Source organism: Siphateles boraxobius, unplaced genomic scaffold, assembly GCF_051911475.1.
Source record: "Siphateles boraxobius isolate OS27281-9 unplaced genomic scaffold, OSU_SipBor_1 9, whole genome shotgun sequence".
NCBI lineage: Eukaryota > Metazoa > Chordata > Actinopteri > Cypriniformes > Leuciscidae > Siphateles > Siphateles boraxobius.
This window is the reverse complement of record NW_027509219.1, coordinates 31,415,783-31,435,839: the sequence shown is the minus strand read 5'-3', so window position 1 is coordinate 31,435,839 and position 20,057 is coordinate 31,415,783. Positions and strand designations below refer to the sequence as shown.

Here is a 20,057-nt window from a genome sequence, read left to right as displayed (position 1 = left end):
TGCCGGAGTATTTTGCGATAATGACTGAACACTGACAGTACATTGTCCCTAACTTAACCTCCACTAGGTCACGACTAGACAGCCACCTCAGGTGTGGAGAAAATATGTTAAGCTTTCTATTCTGGATGGGCTAAAAATGCATTGAGAATTAGCGATCGCAACGGTGCTGAAACCTGTTTGCCAGTTAGCAAAATTGCCATGTGAAGCCCCGCTGAGACGTTCGCAATCTTCCTGTAAAGCACACCCGGGAAACGCTTTCACTCCTTTCTAACAAGCAGCCCTTAAAACACAGGCAGAACTGATTGGATTCTTGGGTAATGAGGGGAGGCTATAAATATAGATTCCCACACCTCCCCCTTACAGAACAGATGGATATGGACACTGTCAACACATATGGCTCACTCCACTCAGAAGCCAATGATATTGTTTGCATGTATTACCAGGTGAAAATCAACTTGTCTCCAGCATCAGTATTTATTGTCGGCTAGCTATAACCACAAGCATTCAAATAAGAAAAGCACTATTCTAGAAATGTAGTATGTTTGATTAATAAGTGCATTATTAATTTTAGTCCCTTTTTGGCTTTTTGGTATAGACTCTCACTTGCACCTACATACTGACAATAGGAAAACTTGAGAATCAAGTGTTCTCTGATAAGATCAATCTTCATGTTACTTATAAATTTTTTAGGGCTGCCCACTGATCTATATAGAGTTACTGTAGCTGCCATTTCTGTTGCATATGAAAAAAATCAAACTGCAAACAAAACGAAAGACAAAACAAAACGAAAATTTCTCGTTTGAGCAGCGCAGACAGTTTATCAGATCGGACAAATATTAGAGAGAGCGGTGTGATCTCGATCACGCAACAACATTACATAACAGAGCTGAGATCCAGTGAGAAAGCATTCGAGATCTAGTGAGAAGCATTCAAATTCAGCACAGACTGACTCTGTCAGATCAAACAGAGCTGATATGGAAACCAGGAGACTTGGAAACATTGTGCCATTAACAAACAAGTTATAGAAGTTATACAAGCTTTATGAGTGCGCTTGAAAACTTAATTTATATTTTAAAGGCTCATTATTATGATTTAGTATTTCTTTGTAATGTAGAACAATGTTAGCAATGTTATAATATAATATTCTTTCTCAGCCCTGAAACTCAAACCATTTTTTATGGTTTTTATCACCCAGTTTAAGATTTCACAACAACGATTTCACAATCTGTCATGATCATACTTGTTGTAGAATAATAAAAATATACAAGGTTTGGCTCATGTTTGGGGGAAAATGTACGTAGTTTTGCATGATTTGAGGTATTAATCATTTCCTTATGCAAATTTTTGTGCAAAAAGATGAAAATGTATGCTTCATACTTAAGGTTTCATACTTTATTCAAAGTTTATTCAAATCCCTAAATGTTAGTAATAGCATTAGTGATGGTTTTCAGCAAGAATCCCTAATAAATGCTCCAAAACAAGAATATTGTAACTAGACTATTAAAACTACTGAGCGCAACAACAACATTTTCAGCATATTGATATTACATGAAGATGAATTTACGGAGAATCTAATACACAGTGGCTGAACCCTAAAGCACCTACGGTTAGGCCCCAGTCACAAAAAGGGGATTAAAAGATTAACAGACGCTCTTCTTAATCACCCGTCCATGTGGAGCGAGGAACTGATGTCAGTCAGGCAAGACGCCAACATGTCCTGCTGTGCTGACATCACTGGCCTTCTCATGCCTAACCATTGAGAAAGACACATTGAAACAATGCGCATGTTTAAGTGTCATTTGCAGTATAGAAATTTGAAACTAATCCACTTTGTAGGCTTGGAAATGTTGGAAATTACATTTTGCCAAAGTTTTACTGGTATTGATGATCATCGTGATATAAAAAAATAATTAATTAGGGATATGGCGATAATCATCACATATGATTCTGACACATAAATAAACCAATAAATAGGGTGAATGTGAGATATGTTCCATAATGCTCACGTGTAATTTATGTTTCATTCATACTCGTAGCCAGAGGGCGCCCTCGCACAGAGAGTTCATAAGTGAGATTCACAGGAGTAATAAAACTTATGATCTTACAGAAAAACCCTTTTATGGACAAAGGCATCCAGATATTGCTGCAGCTGAATAACATGACATTTTTATATATTAGAATCTATATCTTAAACATATATATGTATGAATATTACCGATGCATTTTAAAATTGTTGTGACATGGTCGATTCTGCATCGATAAAGTCATAGACCATAATCGATTATAGCCTACTGATATTTCTCTGATGTCATTCATCATATACGCGCTACTCGAGCTAGCATAAAATGGCGGAGGGGGGCGAAACACAAAAGCGAGTAATAAAAAATGCACCCACTATTTTAAAATTTACAGCATGAGCTTGAGTGTGTGAGCGTTATTGGAACTTAAGTACACTTGACAGTTTCATGAGCTTTTAGCATTTACTAGGGTTTGTTCTAAATGGTCCTTGAATCGTGAGACCAGTGACGATTCACATCCCTAATATATATATATATATATATATATATATATATATATATATATATATATATACACAGTATATATATATATATATATATATATATATATATATATATATATATATATATATATATATATATAAATGGAAAGCAAGTCAAATCTAATGCAATGTATATACACAAAATTCGGTGTCATGTTTCTTAAAACATGACATTTCCTCAATTCTTTTTTTAAATACCAGGAAGATAAAACTATCTGCTTTGTTTGTGTGCTGAAGCCCAATCACAATGCCAGATTGTTATTAAAGACTGTCAGATCGAGGAGATTTTAGAATGGCTGTGATACCGTATTACAGACCCAGCAGCCAAAGACAGGAAGAGGGCTTTACTGCAGAGATCATAAATCTACTATGTGGCCACCATTCTGTTCAGCTTGGCCTCTCTTAACTCTGATACACCGCTACATAATGCTGTAACCTGGCAACAGAAAGACTGGACTGTGTCTTCATCTCACATGTACACCACAGTGTCAATCTGAACAGCTCAATGAAAGATTTGTGACCTTAGATAGCAGCACAGATAGAAGAGTGAGCAGCTCGCTGAACTACCAACAGAGCATATATATATAAGGAATATAAGGAAACAGATAAGGCAGATAATGTGACCTATGACCTCTACTATAAAATCTTGCAGTACAGTATGAGGCTGTTTGCTATCAAATAACAATCTTAAATTGTTACGGTAACAAACTGCAAACATTCACAAGTATAAGAGATTTTGACCTACAGATTAACACAACATGGGGTCTCTTAACTTTAAGTGGTTCACATCAAGAACTTTAGACTGTTTTAATATAATCTGAGTTCTCTACAGGGAATTAGGAAAATTAGCAGACCTTCACTACAGGTGCGGAGAAATCTCCTGTGAGGTCTGAGGGAAATAAATTAGCTCACGAGTGATTTGGCTAGAAACGGATTAGCAACACTTTATCAAAACTGCAAAGTCTCTAGATACAAACAACTGAAGTTATGGAGGGACGCAGTGAAACACTGTCCTTGAGGCTTTAGCAATTAATCCGATATATTAAATAAAGTGTTCACCCAACAAGGAAAATGTACTATTTACACATCCTTAAGTCCTTCCGAATCTGTATGACTTTGTTTCTTGCATCAGTGTTCTTATTCTTATTCTAAAAATAAAGCATTTTCCTTAATGGAAATAAAGCTGAGATAAAATTAAATATAAATATTAGATTAAAAAAGTAAAATGTCATGTTGGCAACTAATTGAAATATAATAAGTTGAAGCACTAAAATGACTAAAACTGAAATCAAAATAAATTACAGATAAATGAGAAATATTTAAAAAGAAATAAAAATGTCAAAAGCACATAATTAAATTACTTAAACTTAAAAAAGCACTATCTTGCATGGAGCACAAAAAGGGGCGTAAAGTAGAATGTCAAAGTTGATTTATTCCAATAAAAGTAGATCTCAAAGATAAAGTGCATACAAATTCATAAAGGCATCATAAAAGTAGTAAATAAAACTCATGCACTCTGTTTCAAGTCTTCCAAAGTCATATATACATATTTTTTGGTAACACTTTCCATTTGCCTAACATTAGTTAATGCATTAACTAAGATTACCTAACAATGAGAAATACATTTGTTACAATATTTATTAATCTTTGTTAACATTAGTTAATAAAAATCCAGCTGTTCATTGTTTGTTCCCAGTGCATTAACTAACAAATGCAACATTTGATTTTAATAATGTATTAGAAAATGTTGAAATTAACTAAGATTAATAAATGCTGTAGAAGCATTGTTCATTCTTAGGTCATGTTAACTAAAGTAGTTAACTAATGAACATATTGTAAAGTGTTACCATATTTTTTTTTGTGAGGAACAGACTGAAATACAAGTCATTATATATGGAAATCTGGCCTTAAAAGTCTTGCCGGGTCGTGGTCACCATTCACTTTCATTGTATGAAAAAGAGAAACTTGGACATCTCCTTCCAGTGATACAGGTTAATAACAATCATTTTTATTTTTGGGTGAGCTAATTGTTTTTTTACGAAAGAACAAAGTTAAAAAGATCCCATGGCTTTGAATTTGACCTGTGGCTAAATTTGTCTTCTGAGAGTGAGGAAAGTAAATATCACAAGTATCTCACAGACTCAACCTGTGAACACTGAGTAAAAGAATGTGTGACATGATCCGTATTTACTCTCCTTTTGCCAGCAGGACCTTTTAGGTCTTTGAAAGGTCTGATTTGATTTGGCGTAACAATTCAAGATCCTGTCAGTTTTACAGACAAAGACGACACATTGTGTTTGGAGACCTGTACCAGGACACTGTAATTCTGTTACCTTAGAGATCCTTGTTGGGGGTAAAGAAAGTATTTCAGCATGAAGCGCTCTTAGAGTCAGCCAGTTCTCACTAGCCACTCATGCATCTCATATTTCTCAAGCTCGCACGTCTTATTTGAATCACTTATTGTTTTAGGAAGAATTGATGGTCTTTGTGAAATGTTCCCAGCAGTCGGTTTCCATCACCTTTCCCCTTTACCACAGGTGGTGGAGATTTCAGATCCAAAACACACTGACATCTTCTCTATCTAAATAACCAGAAGACAATGAAATCAAGTTATCCGTCAAGACCAAATAGAATTGCAACCCAAGTGCTAACACAACATTGACCTAGTCTTGACATTTCGCTCACAACAGGTATTCAGGGCAGTGCCAAAGACAAACACTGCTTTTAGACATGAACACTGTTACAGTTCGCATATTCAGCGTAACGTTATACATCTTGACTAGATGTTTTTAAGTGTATATATGTAAATAGGACCATATTGGAATTTTCCCAAGGATAGCAGGAGACTATCCAGATTAGCATTATATTCATTCTGTTTGTCATTTCTCATCATTCTCTCTAATTAAGATCTAGCGAGGATCTGGCTATTAAGCAAGTTATTCTGTAAAGTGATTTGCAACTATATGTGTACTGTAATGTAATCAGGATTCGACAATGAGGCTAATGATGTGCAAATGATCCACGACCTCATCTTTAATAAATGTAAATTTTCATTAAAGAGGAAATATTATGCTCTTTTACAAAGTCTTGATTTTGTTTTTAGGATATACTAGAATAGGTTTTCATGCTTGAATGTTCAAAAAACATTATTTTTCACATATTTTACATTTTTGCAGCACTCTCTTCCCAGTCTGTCAGTATCACTCTGTTTAGTTCCTGTCTCCATGAAGCCCCTCCTTCTGAAAAGCGCAATGTACTCGGATTGGTCGGCTGGACCAGTGTGTTGTGATTGGTCAACCGCTTTGAGCATGCTTCGGAAAAGTCACACCCTTACCACAACCGTGAGTTTCAACACACTACAAACACAACTCTTTACAGTATTTATTTTGTGTTTCGCTTTCTTTTTTAGCCAATGAGTCACACCGTTGCATACAACAATTACAGCAATTGAGACTCAGGCTTTCTCTGGCTTCTTTAACAGTGCCACGAAAGAGAAAATACTGTCAAGTTCAACAGTATTAGAAATAAGCTTTAACAACACAACTAATACCTTCCTGTTAACTTGCATCCCCATTTGGAACCCAAATCTAAAGTTTGATTATATTATATTTTCTGTACCTGAAAACTACTGTTAGACACCTGAAAAGCTGTGCTGTTGCTTGTATTTGAATAATAATTTGTTCTTATTTTTCCCATAACACATACCGAACGTGAACCTAAAACCGTGATAAAAACTGAACCGTTACACTCCTAATCCCCATACATCAAGACAAAAAAGTATGGCCATTCATTCAGCAAATGCTGGATGGCATCCAGAGCGCTGGGGACACAGCTTCGTCATTCAGGCAAACACAATGGATCTCTTTCTAATGGGATCTTAAAGTGTTACGCAGACTTAGCCTTCACATTCTATAGCCATCAGAAGACGACTCATAGAGCAAAAAAGAGAATCAATGGTGGAACAGTGGCGATAATGATGAGAGGCCCACCATGACTACTAATGCTACTAGAATCCGTCATTAGCCAGCAGCGATCACCCTGTAGCCAAATACTGGATGTCCACTGAAGCTGAGCAGGGTTGAGCCTGGTCAGTACCTGGATGGGATTCCTCCTGGGAAAACCAGATTGCTGCTGGAAGAGGTGTTAGTGAGGCCAGTAGGGGGCGCTCAACCTGTGGTGTGTGTGGGTCCTAAAACCCCAGTAAGTGATGGGGACACTATTGTTTCAAAGAGCACAGTCCTTCAGATGAGACGTAAAACAAAAGTCCTGACTCTCTGTGGTCATTACAAATCCCAGGATGTCCTTCGTAATAGAGTAGGGGGTTAACCCGGCATGCTGGCCAAATTTGCACATTTGCCTTTGTTCATTATAACAGCCCCCAAATCATCCTCATATACTGAGTATCTTCATCACTCCGTCTCCTGTCCACCAATAAGCTGGTGTGTGGTGTGTGTGTGGTGGTCTGGCACAATATCGTCGCATCATCCAGGTGGATCATGATGCACATTGGTGGTGGTTGAGGAGATTCCCTCCTTCTATATGTAAAGCACTTTGAGTGCAGAGAAAAGCGCTATATAAATATAACTGATTATTATTATTATTATTAGACAACGGCTATGTCCCAAAGCCTAATAAGCTGACTACCTAGAGAGCATTTTGAGCATCATAGGCACCTTTGTGTTTAATAATGTGTTTAATAAAGACATGTTAGCCAAATTAAAATTGCACTAAGGCTAAATTAAATTATTTATATAATTGTTTACACAAACACACACACATAAAAATAAAATACTTTTTCAACTATATATACTTAAATGTAAGACTCATCCAAGATTTGCCAGATAAAACCCTGAATTTGATCTTAAAGCTATTTTTGTCAGGTCATGTGTGACCTCTAATGGTTGCAAATGTGTGACCTCTACTTGTGCTTTCATGCATTGCATTCATAGAGCATTTTCACCTTCAATATCCATTTATAGCTGCATTTGCCACTCTGAAATACAAGTACACGCAGAGTGTGCAGCAATTAATGAGTGCTGATTTAAGACACTAGTCTAAAGTGACGAAAAAAGAAGAAGAAAAAAGCCAAACTGGATCATCTTACAAATCCAGTCCACCACGTACTATGCGCACTTCTACTGTCTATGACGAAGTAATGGGGAACTGGTGTACAGACACATTTGACAAACACACCAGCTTTATAATTATCATTAACAAACTTATACAATTTAACAAAATAGTTTGAAATGTCATTAAACTTTAATTCATTCTGTATGGTCACTTAGTGGCCCCCCAAGTAGTATTTAAACAGAATAAAACAAATAATGCTAAACCTTTTCTCAGAACCAAGCCATTTTTAAAGACATTTTGTATTCGTTTTTTACAGTATATCTATTGCTTTATCATTAAAAAACAAATAATCAACTTTAAAAGCAAAACATTGCTGGTGAAGTGTGTTTGTGCTAGGCTAAATTTTCTTTTAAATAAATGCCATTTGGTTTGATTTTTTGTATCTAATACAATGATATTCAGATTAATAAAAGAGACAGACCGATTTGCAATTTTTGTACAGCCACTGAGTGCATGAATGAATGAATGAATGAGTCTGGGCACACACACACACAGAAGGTGTCTTCCAACGTGCAAGTGACGTCACAGAAGAGTGACGTCTCATCTAAAAGGATCTGAATGTGCTGCAGTCTTACCTCCACCATTTTTGTAGCACAGGTACGGGAAGCGCCAGACGTTCCCCAGACCCACGGCGAACCCTACACAGGACATGATGAAGTCCATCTGTCTGGTCCAGGTCTCTCGCTCAGGGTAGCCCTGCCTCTTCTCCACCGCAGATATGGCTCCAGTGGCCGCTGATACGGGTCCCCCGTTTAGGGTCCCATTGGCGCCTTGATGCGCGTTTCCATTGGGAATGAGATGGCCCTTCTTCTCCTCCACCAGGACCATGTTCAGGGCGCAGTCTGCGTCCAGAGAGGATTTCTCCATCTCTCGTGTAAACAAAGCAAATCAACCTCCTCACGAGACTCGAGAAGGGTTTAATTCAGCAGTCAAAAATAAATATTTGATATTTTATTGTCTTTGGACTAAGTCAGTTTCAGTTATCTTTTTACACCAATATGTCCCTTTTGTTCCTCTTTAGGTGCACAGAATCTGGTCCTTTATCCTTTTATTTAATAAAATCAGCTGTGTTATTCTTAACGAATGTTTTTTTTTCTCGGCGAAATTGGCAACGGTTTTGTTGGTTTGTTTTTATCAAAAAGCGCGTTTGTAAAATAAATAGTAGACTTTAAAAGAAAAAAGACACCGCTTTAAAACAGCACCTTCAAAAACAATCCACGAAACACTTAAAGGTGAGTCTGAAGAATCGCATGGGAACGTGAATCTCTCAGAGAGAAGGCGACGGCGGAGACGGTAAAACCAAAGCGGCCCTTGGCGCGCGCGGATCAGATGAATGTAATGGAATTACATTCACGAATTGATCGCTTAAATCTCTTCAGACCATTGTTCTCATCGGTATTAAACACCCAGAATGTATAAATGAGACGCTATTCGGTGTCTACAGGAGGTGCGGCTGCTGCTGTCCCTCTGCGTGCTGACTGACTATCTGATGCGTCCGCGCGAAGCCGCTCGGTGTTTTAACGGGCTCGGTAACGTCATTTGAAGCTCATCCCTCCCCCTCTGTTCCGCTTAAGGAAAACAGGGAATGGAGAGCTCACGTACGCCGCACACTACACACTGTATACTGCATACTACACAGCAAGTGCGATTCTAGCTCACTGGTGCGCTGCGCGAGATCAGATATGGCAGATTTTCAGTGCAGTCTGATCGCCACACAACGCATTTTCAAAAAACGTAAGCAGTATAAATCAAGGGCAGTAAAATGTGATGTATAAATACTTATACCCAAGTATAGATATGTATATATAAAATAGTTTTTCTTTAAAAAAAATCTAAATGAGAACCACACAAAATAAGCACATAAAACGTGAGTTGTCAAACTAATTAGATAGGCCTAACAGATAAAAAAATATATAAAACAATAATTAAAAACAACTTTTTTCAAAAACTGTTAAATAAAGAAAAAGATTTGCGGGGCTGGAATAGGGGGATGAGGCAAAAAAAAAAACATTACCCGTCATCAAAAATCTGTAAAAAATATATTATAAATTAATTTAGAATTATTTTACCATTACATTTCAAATGAACTATGCGTAGGCCTATCCATAAACCTTAAATAAATAAAAAAGCTTATATAAATAATACAAATACAATTTCAATCCTAAAATAAATAAATATATATTTTCATTTTAATATTATTTTTTTGATTGTCTTTTAGGACTAGAAAGATAACTACAGTATCAGCAGAAGTAAGAAGGGATTTTTTTAGCACATGCGGGCAGTCTGTCAGTATTGGTATGTCATTCCAAACATACGCACAGCAGGCCACGTAGTGCCGTGAGGACTATTATTCATCAAGTACACGTACACCCATCGGGTTTTTTTTTTTTTTTTTGCATTTCAAAGTACATAATCCTCCGTCTGACCACAGGAGATCCTGTTGCTGCATCTGGAAAATTACAAACTTCCATGAATCACTGCAGATTTTTTATTGATTTGACATGCGCTGCAAAGAGGGATAATACATACATATACATACATACATATATATATATATAGACATGTAGACATCATTTGGATTTATCTCTTTTACCAGTTACTAGTTATTGTTACAGCATGAAAACTATGGTCACTTGTTATTCACAACAAGTAATTAGAAGTTTCTTACATTGTATGCGATCCATGTTCATTTATGATGTATTAAAGGCAGGGTAGACAATTTCATAGAGGCTAGCAATAGCAAGCTAGCTTTGAAAGCATGTGATCCCACCCTCCCTTCTCCAAAGCCGTCTCCAAATCCCGCCGTCTCCAAAGCCACGCCTCCTTCAAAATACATAAACTCATACAGCCAGAGCAGAGTCTGCAAAGCGCCATGAGAGACGGCGTTAAATTACCTCATGTCTTAAAGAGCATAACACTACAATAATAATAAACGTAAACAACTAATAGAGCTCTTACTTGTACCACATTACTGTTGCAGATTCATTTCACCGTTGTGTTGACAAAGAAATGCATAAATCCCAGTCTGAGGACTTGAACAGCTCTGGGTAGAACATCACGAGTTGCCATCTCTTAAAGGTGCAATGTGTAATATTTCTGAAGATCAACTGAAAGAAATGCAATATAGGATTCCATAACTTTGTTTATAGGCGAGTATAAAGACCTTGCATAATGAACCGCGGGCACCCTCTTCTATGGAGGTCGACATATTGTGTCGTCATGTTTCTACCGTAGCCGACAGCAAATAAACAGCGCGCCTTTCGTCACTACCTTGAAAAAGAAGTTTTCAGTGGTGTATTAAGACCTTACTTAGTGAACCGTTATATTTGTATTACCTTATAATGAGCAGTTTTACTGAATAATTAAGTAAACATAATTTCTTAATTTATCCTTGTAAAAAAACCTCATTGCTGAACTGGCTACCCTCTGCTGTCTCAGACGATGACATTTTCCTGTCGGCCACCGTAACTTTTGTTGGTTGCAATTCGTAACCTCAACACTAGATGCCGCTAAAAATCACTCACTGCACCTTTAATTATGGTTACAACACAGCTGGAATAGCATGAAAACCTATCCTAGTAGGGCCCAAAAAACAAAACGAAGACTAAGTAAAAGGGCATACTTGGTCCTATTTAAGTACTGTAACAAAACACAATATCAGTTCAGAATCCTCTTCACTTTTAGAAAAACTGTACAAAATTTTTTCCTTTCCATGTGCAACAGCTTGTCACTCTGGTGCTGTTAAAGGGACAAATTTGTTCTATTTATATTTAATATTAAATACTGTTAGAAAGCATCCTTATTTGCCACTAAAAGATGCATATTAGAACTTTAGAGTAACTATTTCATATAGTTAACCAAAGAACGTAAAAGGGCCACACTGAAAAATAACTGTCAGTCATAATATTCTATAAATACCCACCCCATCCCATATTTGTCTGTTTATTTAATATTTTGCTTATTTGGTTACAATTTTAGCTACAACTAAGAATCATTTCACCATGGTTAAATGCATTCTGCAACAAAGATCTGCAGCTTTTTCCTTCTCCCTCTTTCCTCCTTGGTTTCCTTTGACCAACAAAAAATAGCCTGTTTCCACTGCATCCCCAGTGCACTGCAGAGGTGGGCTATTGTCTGTGTATGTGCAAGACTTCTGATTCATTAGCTGCTATGTTGTAGGTAAATAACCAGATGACTAACAAGAAGTTGTTCCATTGTCAGTCATTGTGGGATAGGAAAATGAAACCTCATAATGCTTTCCCTACAGCAGATCGAGTGTTTTAAACAGCGCCATCTGCTGGCTAGTAAGAAATAAAGCAGACAAAAGCCTATGAAAGAAGCTCTGTCAGATGATGATGACTTTCTCTCTCTCTCTCTCTGATAAATCCATTAACCCAATCAAGTGTGGCAATAAATGCCAGTATGAATATCAATATGATGAAATCGAAAAATAATGTTCACATACTAGAGTTGCATATGGCTAGTATTTTATTTCCTGAAATAATTGGTAATCTTCGAGTGACTGGGTCTTTTAAAATGTAATGTAATGTACCCGCAGCTCTTATTCTACAGTGTACAGCGCGCGTCGAAAACAAAAACACCCATTGCGCCATAACAACATGAGCTCAGCATGTCATGAGGCTTCCAACACAATCACGTCGATTTGACCATATCAATGCGAGCGCGAGTCCGATGATAAAACATTGGAAGAACTAGTTATTCTACCCGAACCTCCATCGCAAGGACGACTCTAGCAGGACATTTCTCAGGTGATAGGCTACACTACTCAGTTTGAGGCACATTGTGAGATGTTGCAACTGTAATTCCTCACCATCAGCATTACTGTAACAAGTGCATGTCCATCAACAAACCGATTATTTTACTTGTACTTATTTATTTACCGAGTATTTTTCAAATTTATTGCGGTGATCAGGTGGAAACTGAATCAATAGCCGAGCTCTAGCGTGAATGTGACTGAAACGTTGGTAAAACAAATCTTGCTCCATGCTTAATAATATTTCCTCAAAGTAGTGATAACGACAGACAATCTGCATTAATAGACACAGTTTTAGGTAATAGTGGCCCACAACTGATCAGCAGAAGTATTTCAGTAAGACAGTAATAATGTGAGTCAACCAGTTAGCAGGAGATCAACACAATATAAAACTCAAAACTAAGTATTTGGAACACCATCTTTCAAGAGCAAGCGGTTTGTGAATCTTACACTGAACTCTGAGATTTGAGAAGCAGTCGTCAGTAAAATAAAGGGAACACAGCAAAAGTTTAGGATTATTCTGCTGTGGTATTGTGGTAAAGATTAATTTTAACCACGGATTCTACACATGCTATCCTTGGGCAGTGGAAAAAAAAAAAACTGGCTTTACAGTCACATTTTAGAGGACATCGTCTTCTTAACATGATGCTGTCCAGTATCCACAGGAATCAGATGCAGTGTTTGAGGTTCAAGTTTTCCCTGGTGTCTGCGCGCGCAATAAGTGGGCGGGCAATATGCTAATGTTTCTTCTTGATGTCACAACACAACGGCTTATGTCTCGTTTGAAAAAGTCACTCTTACTTTTGAAAGACAATAACTTTATAGCCTACAGAGCACTTTCAGATTTAAAACTTTGCAGGATGTTTTCATTTCGCTTAGACTAGAGCTATGTTACACACTACATGAAAGGTTATTTTCAAAAATCTATAATAGGGACATTTTAATATCTTTCTTCAACTGTACAAAAAAGACGATATTTTGAATGTCGGTAACCAAAGAGTTGATGGACCCCATTGACTTCCATATAAAAAAAAATCTCATACTATGGAAATCAATGGGGTCTATCAATTGTTTGGTTACCCATATTCTTCAATATCTTGTACATTTAGCAAAACAAAGAACTCATAGAGGTTTGGAAAAACTTGAGGGTGAGTAAATGACAGCATTTTCATTTTTGGGTGAACTATCCCTTTAAGGCTTTAAAGTGTCCTGTTTAACATTATAGGCCTACTGTATAATCCTTCGAAATTAGTTGGCAGCAGAAGTCACAGAACAGAACGTAACATTATAATTTCATATTAAGTAAATGAGTAGCCTAAACTGCATTTAATAAGTGCGGTAGAAAACATTGTGCCATTGATTTAGCCTAACAGCTGAATACAATATAATCAAAATGTTAATGCCACCATTTCAATATTCATAAGAATTTATTTGTAGGCCTACATCTGAAAAGTTGTTCTTCATACGTTTTAGATGCTGTGCCAATAAGTCAACATTGTACGTTTAGATGCTGTCAAAACGATAATATTGTATTTTTCAGTTTCTATGTAAACGTAAGTAAATGTACAGTAGGGTAACATGGGGTAAGATGCCCCACAGGGCAAGATGAACACCTACCCCCACTTTAATTTTTCTCCAAACCATAGATGGCACAAAATTTAATCTCAGCACTTTTGATGAATGGCTACGTTATTTTTAATTTTGTCATGGCATCTGAATATCAACATTTGTGAGATTTAGTCAGCTGAAACAGTTTTCAGGTTAATTGATCTAATTTTGTGTCTATGAAAAATAGTGATCTATGACTTTGTATTATGTTAAGTTTTTTTGTGGTTAATTAGAGATTTGTGGACAATTAATGTTTTAAGATTTGTGCAATAAAAGTTTTTATACCATATTAGATCTAAAAGATTAAAAAGTATACTCCCCACCCCTAGTATTATTATTATTATTATTATTTTTCAAATGTAATTTTATAATTAAAGGGTTTATTATTTAATATTTCCATGAATTAGAAGTACATTTCAGACATATATGCTTTCATTAAAACCTATTAATTGAGTGAAATCGTTCAATTTGATTTCACCGTGTTTTTATTATGATATATCTTCAATTAGAATATGGGCAGTATAAATATATGCCTGTAAATAAGTCATATAATATTATTCCCTTTCAGATAAATCTCTTTTACTGGTATTCTGCATTGTCTGTCATCGGTTATTCAATTATTCAACTAAATTCTCAAAAATGAATTTTATTTTATGTATTTTATGTTAATTACACTTTAAAAATATAATAAGAATAATTATATCAAAATTAATTTGTACATTCTGTAAAAGTATATCCTGGGAGGGCTTCTTACCCCAGTAGGGGCCATCTTACGCCTCTGTTAATATTTTAAATTTTGGGTTCTATATGAGAAAATTTAGTGCATGCAAAAAAAGTGGCCTGCACACTCTTCAGAAAAAGAAAATGTGCGCAGAAGTCTTTGTTAAAGCCGAACGGAGTAAGCTAACCTGGTTCAGGGCCTCCAGGCACGGGTGAGCACTATACGATTGCATTTTCATGTTTCTATCGATCTAAGTTTAGTTTAGAATAGACCCCGTGACTTCAGGAGCAGCTGCCTTGCAAATGTTATGGTCCTTTTTTATAGCGCCTTAGAAATAGCAGCTGGAGTCATAAGTAACCCAAGCATGACCATCACCCAACAGCCTTTACTGCTCAGACTTTGACATACACACTAATTAAACAGTAGAATAATGATACAACATTTCAACCATGATAAATGTTTTATCCTATACACAACCATTTTCTCAACCAGTTTGGGGTCAGTAATAAAAAAAAGATCTGATTGTTTTTTAAAAGAAAGAAATTATTACATATATTCAGCAAGGATATATTAAATTGATGAACTGTGACAGTAAAGACATTTATATGGTTACAAAAGATTTCCATTTCAAATAAATGCTGTTCTTTTAAACTTTCCAGTCATCAAAGACTACTGAAAAATGTCATGGTTTCCACAAAATTCATCATTAACTCACCCTCAAGTGGTTCCAATCCAAACCTGTATGAATTTCTTTGTTCTGCTGAAGACAAAAGAAGATTATTTTGAAGAATGGGTAACTAAACAGTTGATGGGGCCCATTGACTTCCATAGTATGAAGGGGAAAAAATACTATGGAAGTCAATGGGGCCCATAAACTGTTTGGTTACCGAAATTCTTCAAAAACTTTTGTGTTACGCAGAAGAAAGAAATTCCTTTTGGAACTTGAGGGTGAGTTTTGGGAGATATATCCCTTTAAGCAGCACTAATGTCTATTCTCCAACATTGATAATAATAAGAAATGTTTCTTAAACACCAAACCAGCATATTAGAATGATTTCTGAAGGACCATGCACTGAAGACTGCAATGATGCTGAAAATTCAGCTTTGCATCAAAGGAAGACATTTTTTTCCAATTAAAAAAAAATGCAGACTTGTCAAACATGAGATACTTCTTTCAAAAACATAAAAATCTTACTGACTCAAAACTTTTTGCATTTAGTGTATGGTGTAATGAACTTGGAGGATATCTCTGTATGACTAAATCTTACAGGACGTCTGGGAAATCACGTCACAACATGTCAGATGTTGGACAAACTAAAATAGTGCCGGTGTAGAAAGATGACTATTCACATATTCATACAGACATTGAGTCAATGTGAATCCAAGTTAGTTAAAGAGGTTATCAAACACACATCACATCAGACATATTCACAACTAGTCAAGACTCATTTACATAAAGTAAATGCAGTGGCCACTTTATTGGCTGTAGTCCACGGTGTTACTTTATAAAAGTAAAAAGCTGGGGGTACAAATTGTTCCTATTTAGGTCAGAAGTTTAGTATGCCACAGATAAGGACGGGCACAAAAATCAATATGGCCATTCACAGCCGTACTGTCACGCCTTGAACGGCACACGGACGGCCTTATCCTACAGCGCAAGATTGTTTTCCAGACTTTCACAACTTTTTACTTCTCTTATAGGTTTCAATCTGACCTTTCCAGACAGTTCTATAATTACATTTCCTTTAAAACAGTATCTCCTGTCTTGAAATGAAAATAATAGTTTCAGTTTTGGTCATATAGCAATATTACAGGGTGGTTGGTAATTTATTTTTAAATCCCAAAAACCATGAAAAGAGAGATCTGTCATATCTGGAGACCAGAATATAATAGATACTTCTTTTGAACTTTCTATTCATCAAAGAATCCTTAGCGGGAAAAAAAGGTTTCCACAAGAATATTTAGCAGCACAACTGTATTCAACATTGATAATAATAAGAAATGTCTCTTGGAAAGTAAATCAGCATATGAGAATGATTTCTGAAGGATCATGTGACATGCTGAATGATGCTGAAAATTCAGCTTTGCATCACAGGAATAAATTACATTTCAAAATATATTAGTTTTTTTTTTAAATTGCTTACACACAATTTCTGAAACTATGGCTCCATTTCTCAAAACACATTTCTCATATATATATATATGTGTGTGTGTGTGTGTGTGTGTGTGTGTGTGTGTGTGTGTGTGTGTGTGTGTGTGTGTGTGTGTGTGTGTGTGTGTGTGTGTGTGTGTGTGTGCGCGTGTGTTATGAAAATTATATATATATATATGTATATAGTCAGCGTGAAACTGAAAAATGTTATTTAGATTAATCTGTTTCTTTTTTTTGAAGCACAATCTGAGAAAAATAAGCAGGTTGTTGAGAACATCACTGTCATAATATTCATAAAACATATTTGTAATTTATACAGTGACTGCTGGGGGATCATGAATTTCTTGTTCAACAACAAGACGAGCCAGAGCTGCAGCTTCCTGTGGACTCTGAACATAATGTGAGATTTAATATGATATCTATGTGAGATTTAAGAATTATGACTTAACAAACATCACCAACTAAAGATTCAAGTGTGTGTCATATTAAAGGGGATAGGCCTACATAATGAAAAACAGTATTTTCTACCCCGCCTAGAAAACCACACAATGTGAACTGTTATGCAATGGTACGGCAATCTTAACAGAGATCAACTGCATGTAGAAATCCTAAAGGGGCCGCAGCACAATAGACTTTTTAACACTAATGATCAGAAAGAGGGTAGAAAATGTTCATGCAAATGGGAGTTTCAGCCATTAATGATATTACAGATCTTTTGAAAGATTACTGAATCTACTGATCAAAATATATGCGAAGAAAATGCAGAAACAGGCGATCTCATATGTAACCATATGCATGTTAAATAACACGATCATCAACATTAAACAGCAAATAAATCAAAACTGCCTAATGTTACTGAATGAAATGTCGACAGGATAAGACTGTGAAACGTTGGTGGTGTTGATGGACTCGATCTACTCCATCTGTGTTTTGATTATAGTTATGAATATGATCCAGATGTAGACTTTGACAAAAACATGATTTTCTCAGCTTTTTGGTCAAAATGTTGCTTTTTCCCTTTCCTTTTTTTTTTTTACGAAACTTTTCCACATTCAAGTGTTGATAAAAAAAATAATGCATGAAGTTTTTTTTGTTGTTGTTTAAAAACAGAGGGTTTGTTCTTTCTTTTGACATATTGCATAGATATTCATACAACAAAATACTCTGGAGGCCATGAAAAATAAAGGCCTTCTGAAGCGAAGCCATGAGTTTGTGTGAGTCAACACGCTACAAAGTAAAATTATAGCTTCCGGCCAAATGAACATACGCAGTCTACTTACGCCCCAAAGCGCAATTTACGCAACTTGTGACGTCGGAAGTAGCATAGTGCGTCATGGCGTTGCGTAAATATCAGCAGTACGTCACATTACTCGCATAAGTTGCGCTTTAGACTTAAGTGGAATCCGTATGTTCGTTTTGCCGGAAGCTAGTTATTTTACGTTATAAAGTGTTAAATATTGATATTTTTCTCACACAAACACAACGCTTCGCTTTTATTAACCCCCCGGAGCCGTCTGGGGCGCTTTTATGATGGATGGATGACCTTTTATTGACTTCAAAACTCCATTCACTGCCATTATAAAGCTCAGAAGAGCCAGGACATTTTAAAAAACTCCGATTGTATTCGTCTGAGAGAAGAATGTCATATACACTTGAGGGTGAGTAAATCATGGGCTAATTTTCATTTTTGGGTGAACTATCCCTTTAAGATCTAATATGACCCACTACGAGTTAGTCGAGGGGCAGTCAGTTTTACTTTTCAGTATCAAATTAGGCCAATCTATGTTTTAATGTAACTGATTTAACAGTAAATTTAGAGAACAGTATTGAAGAAAAAAAAAATGATGTCTAACTTGTAAGACTAGTCTTAGCAGTTTATGCAACCGGCCCCTGCTGGACTAACACTGTAAGAGGATTTAGGGCCATTTTATTTCTGGTACCTTGCACCAAATGCAGTCATATTTATTTCTGCATTAACAAAAATATAGAAAAATAAACTGTTCATGAACCCTGACATTTTGTGTGTGTGTGTGTGTGTGTGTGTGTATGTATATGTATATATATATATATATATAAACATACATTTGAATTATAGAGGAAGCATGCATATGCTTCGATATGAGTCATGACCTTTCCTTCGTGTTCCACTCTCTTCACCTTCACCCTCTATGTAAAAAAAAAGAAAGAAAAAAGAAGTTGAAATAACTATAAGACATTATTATTATCTCTAGACAACAATAATTTTCTCTAATAGTGACGGGGCCCTTTATTATGGAATTAAAGTTAATCAAGGCTTCCCTCTAGTGGTCATTCTCTATTCCAACATACAGTATGTGGTAGTGGAATATGAGAAATACAATTACTTTGTTGCAATGTTCATCAACAAGAGATGCCTATGTCAAGACTTTTACAATGGTTTGTAGCTTAAACATATCTTAAAGGTAATATTCTAAAGTTCATCACTGTAATTATTCATCAAATCAAATCAGATTTTATTAATATTCTGCCTAATAATGCATGCCATATTCTTTTTGCACATCATTTGTTGTTTGGTAAAAGCCTGGCATGATGTCTCAGTATGTAGTGTATGACTAATGTCATGTCACATTTCACCTATTTGGCTTGTTACAAAGCGTATATTAAGGCCAAAGCACACAGCAGGTGAGAAAGTAACCGTCATTCAGGGTTTATGAGTGAGTGTGTGTACAGTGTTCACAGATGGGTGGAATGATAATACTCAAGTGGAAAACCCCTGTGCCCATACAAGGAGAGCTGAGAGCTCTGGATCTGTGGGAGCATTACTGAAAACAGCCTCAATAATGTAAACAGAGACAGTGGCTTCTGGCGATCTCAAGGCATTTTAAAACAAACTGCAGCGCTTTCAGTTCAGCAAAGCCTGACTGTAATGATGAAGAATGCTTATTTAATGTGCAACTGAGCACATTAATATGTAGCCTATCAGATATCCCCTGGAGACACTGTTCATCTGTCCTAATCGTACATTCAAGCATTACATTTGAGGAAGTCTTAAGGGGCCTGTTATAGTTTGACCAACCCACCCCTCTATCTCCATGACTTTTTTTTTTTTTTTACTTCTTTCTCTTTTTTACCC

The 20,057-nt window shown here is 36.2% G+C and overlaps 1 protein-coding gene across 3 annotated transcripts in view; it reads right to left on the bottom strand.

Annotated features, from left to right (window-relative positions):
- Window positions 1-9,183, bottom strand: part of slc6a8 (solute carrier family 6 member 8) — a 34,000-nt gene extending 24,817 nt beyond the window's left edge. Inside the window, exon 1 of one of the 3 annotated variants that reach the window (XM_077223268.1) lies at window positions 8,266-9,183. In XM_077223268.1, coding sequence (XP_077079383.1) covers window positions 8,266-8,557 — 292 coding nt within the window. In that variant the 5' untranslated portion in view covers window positions 8,558-9,183. The remainder of the gene's footprint in view (window positions 1-8,265) is intronic. The other 2 variants (XM_077223267.1, XM_077223266.1) reach the window with 2 other exon arrangements.
- Window positions 9,184-20,057: the final 10,874 nt, after the last annotated feature.